The 6,755-nt window shown below is 39.4% G+C and overlaps 1 protein-coding gene across 1 annotated transcript; it reads left to right on the forward strand.

Moving 5' to 3' along the window:
• Positions 1 to 5,671: 5,671 nt before the first annotated feature.
• LOC310877433 (charged multivesicular body protein 2a-like) lies at positions 5,672 to 6,340 on the forward strand (the record flags this gene model as incomplete). The annotated part of the gene is made up of 1 exon (XM_083791282.1): positions 5,672 to 6,340. The coding sequence occupies exon 1, from the start codon at positions 5,675 to 5,677 to the stop codon at positions 6,338 to 6,340; it is 666 nt and encodes a 221-aa protein (XP_083647408.1). The 5' UTR covers positions 5,672 to 5,674.
• Between the last annotated feature and the right edge of the window lie 415 nt (positions 6,341 to 6,755).

Here is a 6,755-nt window from a genome sequence, read left to right on the forward strand (position 1 = left end):
TGTAATGTAATAATAATACTAATAATGTAATGTAATAATTATTTAATTAACGAATTAAATAACCTTATTTTATTCTGAAGGCAACCGGATGTCTTAAATTAGCTAGCTCTCAGACAGGAAGTTCTAAATTAGCTCATAAGACGGAGCCCCTACTGCCATGATACAAAAAACTGTTAACTGTGAGTGGACAACACCAAAGCATTACACTTAATTGTTTCCAATAGGGTCCACCATTTTCAATTCATCAAAGTATATGCGGGCACTGCGGCAGTGGGCACTTTCTGTCATTCGATCTGTGTATCAAAGAGTATGACGGGTTAACCGTGTTAACCGTGTTTTATGCATTAGAATGTAACGAACCTGTGCCAGCAGTGTAGGCCTACTGTCTGTTTTCATTTCGATGTCTACTTTACAGGATATTTAGCCTAACAATTATTACTTACTAAACAACATAGTGTCGTCCTCAGCAGTCTTCAGATAGTTTATAACGTAGCCAGCTACTATATCTGGATCGTCCTTTCCCCCAAGTTTCCATGGATTTTTTAAAAACATATAGATTTTTCTTTAAACATATAGTTCTCAAAGCAATTATATTCACATATATGTTTTCATACACCCAAATGGCAGCACAAACACAAAAACAAAATCTTCAAAGAAACACCACCAGGATATATGTCAATGAAAACAAAGAAAAAAAACATTAGCCTACAAATAGGCTTTAGTTAAACAAACAAACGCACAATGTCTCCATCACAGTTCCTTACTCCCAGCCTACAGCTGACAACTCAAATTAACCACATCCAAAACCTCTCCCATATCTTAGAATACAGCAGGTTTGGATAAATCTAATCTTTTCTCTCTGACATGATTGAAACCACCAGATGGCGCCATAATAGAATCTATCGCGCGAGTGTGTGTCGAAAAGATCCGTTTGTGTTTGTTTTTTGCAAGAAAGTCGCAATTTGGGCAAATGATATTTTCTTCTTGCCACCTTAATACTGATTGGGTCAACAACTTGTTACTTAATTGGGTCAAGTGACTCACGTCAAGGCATAACCACCATGAACCATGTATCAATACTCAATAGATAGGCTATCCCCCGCCGCCCTGTAATCTATTATTTAAACCGCTAATAATTTATCAAATTATCTATGATCATTTTTTTTAAAGGTGGCTGGAAGGGCTGCAGTCAATTCAATTTTATTCAAGAGCTTTATTGGCATGAGTAAACATACGTTTACATTGCCAAAGCAAAAGTGGAACAAAACAATCTTGATAAAACAATAAAATAAACTCAAACTGAGCTGTGTTGTTTATACATTAACACTAATCTCTCTCCTCTCCCTCCCTTTACGCAGGCGCTTTATGCCCCGGCCGACGCCGAAGATAGCAGATCTAACAATACCAGCCGGCCAGCTCACAACGTTGCGCAGAGAATAATGTGAGCTCGGAGATCTGCTATTTTTGGGGCACCGGGCGGCACCGTTGTAGCCTACGACAAATAATCTGAGAAGACGTCGCACGGTCATGTCCTATTGTCCTCTCCTACACGCTGCCTGGGGACAGACACAGAGACACAGAACCTACGGGAAAGATCCAAATCTACCTTCCAACATTAAAGCCCTCTATTATGGTGGTGGTGGCCATGCAGTTTCATGAATACAATCACGTAAGTACGGGTGCACTTGTAATTGTAAACAAGTGTAATGCTTAATTGGGTCGTCCACAGTCTTTGTATTGAGTTTGAAACGTACTGTAATTCTACAAACTGTTACATAAATATTTCAACCAATCAATCAAAAACCTGCGGTTGTGATCTAACCGTTAGATTATAACGGTTCTTCTAGACTAAATTAAAAGCATGAATATAGTAGGTAGCAAATTTGCCTTGACAGTTTGCATATCCGGTCTATTGAGACTCAGCGGATACGGAAACGATACGTGTGCATGCATGTGTGTGTGTGTGTGTGTGTGTGTGTGGGGCCCAAAAATAAAGGTTTGTAGTCAGACCGGATGGCACTGAGTGATTATTGGAATTGGAATGGGAAAGCCTGGTAACACGAGGTTAGGACAAAAGTAATAATCTCTCAAGACAGATTCAACGTGAGTTGAAGAGCGGTCCATTATAACAAAAATAAAGTATATATATTTATAATATTTTTTTAATTTACAATTTGTTCGATCGATTTTTATGTTGTATTTAATTGTTACAATCATTACTATATTTTCTCTTTTTTTGTTACTGATTGTAGTTGGCAAATAATTTGAATTATGTTTTATGTGCATTTTCTTTGTATGCCTGTACCTGTGCCTTTCATCCAAAAATGAAATAAAAATGTATTTATTAAAAATAAAAATAAAGAATCTTGTCTTTAGATTTTCATCTGTATTCAAGCCATAATGGTGTCACTGCTGGCTGCACTACACAGTACACCTTATAAAAACATAACATCTATTAATCTTCAAGTGGGCTACATGTATTCAGTTCACTGAGGATGAGCTGGGGGGGGGGGGGGGGGCTGGGGGGACAAAAGTAATTTTCTATCTGTCTATAATTCTAGTGTAGTTGTGTTATGTAGGCCTACTTCAATTATGCAGGCATAACACATATCCTTCTTTGTTCCAGGTTTTCAGACAGATGGATGGGGGATGAATCAGCATCAGCCCAGCTGAGAAACCTGGTGGTACAACTTCTGCAGAAATCTCTCTCCAACAAGGAGAGGTATATATAATTAATGAGTATTAAGGACAGAAGCATATATTACACATTGTTAGTTAGTCCTTAAGATAAACATGCTGCATCCTTGACAGTCTGGACCTTATCCTTTGTGGGGAAACAGATTTTATTATTTGAGATGCAAAATTAATGTCCCTGCGCTTTCTGCTGCCCGATTCACCGTGGGTTTTCAGATTGAATAAGGGACAATATTGTTATTTATTTATACTGTTCTGTTTTTTGACTATATAGAAGTGTCTATTTGTAGGTCTCTAAATGTTTTGATGAATTGAACAAGGTGGACCCTCTTGTAAACAAGTGTAATGCTTAATCGGGTCGTCCTCTCACAGTTAACAGTCTTTGTATTGAGTTTGTGCTTGAAATGTACTGTAATTCTGCAAACTGTTAATAAATATTTCAATCAAATTGGTAAATTAGGGCAGTTGAAATCCAAGTGGTGGAATGCGTTTGTGTGTGTATGCAGTTGCTTTTTCCTGATATTAAAGGATGACTTCAACCATTTTCAATCTGTCATAATGTCATTATAATATGGTACCATTTTTGTCCACCCCTATCTGAGTCTCAGTAGAGGTAGTATAACCTCATGTCATGGAAAGCCTGGTATTCTTAATTCCTTTCCAAATCCCATTTAATTGACAATGCATGGAAAATGTTACGTCATAGTGTCTGAGCTAAATGTCTATTTTACGTCATAATGATGTACGATGAGAAGAGCGCCCCTCACTTCACATGGGTGTGACTTATTTTATTCAACAAAATTATTTGTATTCTATCAAATTCAGTTTGCTGAGAATGAACTGAGTCATAAAACTTTAAAGAACGCTTTTAATGTTCCGTCTGTCAAAATCATCATCATAGTGTAGTTTGTGTGCTTCAATTATGCAGGCCTAACAACTCCTTCTTTGTTCCATGTTTTCAGACAGATGGGGGATGAATCAGCATCATGATGCCCAGCTGAGAAACCTGGTGGTACAACTTCTGCAGAAATCTCTCTCCAACAAGGAAAGGTATATCTGGTATAATGAATGAGTAATAAGGACAGAATCATATTACACATTGTTAGTCCTTAAGTCTTAACCCATTTTGGGCGGGAGCCGGGAACCCCTTTTGGTGTTTTAAACATCGTTATAATTTAGCTATTGAAAAATAGCAGATCAGTCTGCTATTTTTGAAAAATCGTGAAAATGCGGCTCAAAACTGAATATAGAATATATATTCTTTCAGAGTGAACGTTTTTAACTCAAATCTTTGCTTCTGAGGGGTTCCTGGAACAACATATACATAATAAAGAAATTCTTCGGCGTCCCTGACATGAAATATTGAGCACGGGTGCAGTACTTAGTTTAGACAGTTTTTGGTTTAGACTAGTCATTGGTTAGACCAGCCATTAGTCCTACAACTACAACCTATCTCAAACCCTCACCCTAAACCTAAACCTAACCTCCCATGGGGCACCACACCTAAACCTAACCTTAACCCATGTCTAACCAATGACTAGTCTAAACTAAGTAATAAGTATGCACCCCATTGAGCACCACTGATATAGAAACATGAGGTCTTTCCGAAAACTGTCAGCATTTAGAAGACATTTTTAAAATTTCGACGTCAGGCCTACTGTAGGTCCAGAATGTCAAGGATGCAGCATGTTTATCTTAAGGCTTAAGATAAAAATGCTGCATCCTTGACAGTCTGGATCTTCTTTTGTGGGGAAACAGATTGTATTATTTGAGATCAGATTGTATTATTTGAGATCAGATTGAATAAAAGGGACAATATTGTTATTGAAATCCAAGTGGTGAAATGTGTTTCTGTATGTGTATGCATTTAAGTTGTTGCTGTTTTCCTGACATTAAAAGATGTACTTCAACCGTTTTCAATCTGTCATACTCATGTTGTTATAAATAATATGGTACCATTTGTGTCTACCCCTATCTGTGTCTTGGCTGCCACTCTGCTAAGTGCTAAACAACATTAAAAAAGGAAAAATTAAAATCCTTAGACTCCTTCCAAACCGTTCTCAAAGAGCACTTCGGCTGCAAGTGCCCCCCCCCCCTATTTTTGAGGGGCACCAGCCCCTCCTATACACAGGTTTAATGTTTGTCTTCAGTTCAAGGTTTGTTTTGTAAAAGCCATTGACAATGAAGGGAAAATGTACGTCATAATGTACCTCATTACGTCATATTGTCTCTTTATTGTTAATGCCGTTTAAGGTTTGTGTTGGCACCGTTTGTTTTCCATCACCTAATCAACATGAGTTAGACTGTAATATATTAGCGCCCCTCACTTCACACAGGTGTGATTTTTCTATACTGTACATCAGGGGTGCCCAAAAGGTAGATGGAGATCTACCAGTAGATCATAAAGACCACATGACATGGCCCTAAAATATATTATTTAAATGTAAAAAAAAGAAAATCTGCCACTTGTAACCTTGGGAAATAAAGCAAGAGAAGCGAAGTTGAGATGGTTTGGAAAGGCACGATGAGAGACTGGGAGACGGATGCTGAAGAGTTCGAAGAACGACTGACATTTTTAGAATCTGATCTCAGGTCAGAATGGGTTCATCAGACCAGTGTGTGTCCAGTGGAAACCTCGTATGAATCTGATCTCAGGTCAGAATGGGTTAAGCTGTGGCAACCCCGATGGGAATAAGCCGGGAGTAATATAAAAGGAACAACTTTCATCATTCCCTACATGCATGGGCCATCGGAAACCGTCCTATAGCTCTGTAGTGATGTCATCATGTAGTGACATCACAATGTCATTTGTAAGCATCATATATATAGTCGGTGCCATAAAGAAGTCGTTTCCAACCCTTCGGCTCTGAACTTTGAATAGTAATTTTTAGTAGGGTTTAAATCAGTAAAGAGGAGTCATCTTTAAAATATTACATACCTTTTTGACTAACATCACCACCCGACAGACTCCTCCCTTACGATGGAGTTCCTGTTTGGGAAGAAAAAGACCCCAGAGAAGATACTGAAGCAGAACCAGCGGGCGCTGACCAAGGCCATGAGAGACCTGGACAGAGAACGACAGAGGCTGGAGGAGCAGGAGAAGAAAATCATCGCTGCTATTAAGAGTATGTCTAAACAGGGACAAATGGATACAGTCAAGATCATGGCCATGGACCTGGTCCGTACGCGGCGTTACATCAGGAAGTTATACCTCTTGAGAGCAAATGTCCAAGCGGTCAGTCTCAAGATTCAGACTCTGAAGTCCAACAACACCATGACACAGGCCATGAAAGGCATCACCAAAGCCATGGCCAGCATGAACAGACAGCTCAACATGCCGCAGATTCAGAAGATCATGATGGAGTTTGAGAAACAGAGTGAACTCATGGACATGAGGGAGGACATGATAAACGACGCGATGGACGACGCTATGGGTGACGAGGACGACGAGGAAAACAGTGAAGCCATCGTGTCCCAAGTGTTGGACGAGTTCGGTCTCAGTCTGACGGATCAGCTGTCGAACATACCGGCCACGGGGAGAAGCCTGTTGGAGAAAGGAGACAAGAAGGCCGAACCCCAGGCTGCTCTCGTAGACGCCGACGCTGACCTGGAGGAGCGACTGAACAAACTCAGGAGAGATTATTGAATCCTCTTCAGACAGCTGACAGCAAATACATTGTGATCAAAGTTAATTTGGGAGTGAAAAGGTGTGTATTAGTATTTTGATCAGGTTACAGTATCATTACTAGGCATGTAACGGTATGAGATTTTACAGTAGGGTATCAAACAAAATACTGTATACCGCGCGGTATTTCACAGTGTAACACGTTTGGGGGCATTTTATTTTTTTGACTCCGATTATAAGACGACCCCCCATTTGTGGAAAAAGAACATTGAATGTCATTGATAGTCTAGTCCCCGATTATAATACGACCCTGCATGTTTCTTAGGATATTTCCATTGGAAGAGAACGTAGTCTTTTAATTAGCCTTTCGCAGTTTCACCGTACAAGCCGTTTGTACTTGGACATGCATGGCTTAATCTTTGAGACATGCATATGC

Source organism: Protomyctophum parallelum (genome assembly GCF_964188405.1).
Source record: "Protomyctophum parallelum genome assembly, chromosome: 2".
Lineage (NCBI taxonomy): Eukaryota > Metazoa > Chordata > Actinopteri > Myctophiformes > Myctophidae > Protomyctophum > Protomyctophum parallelum.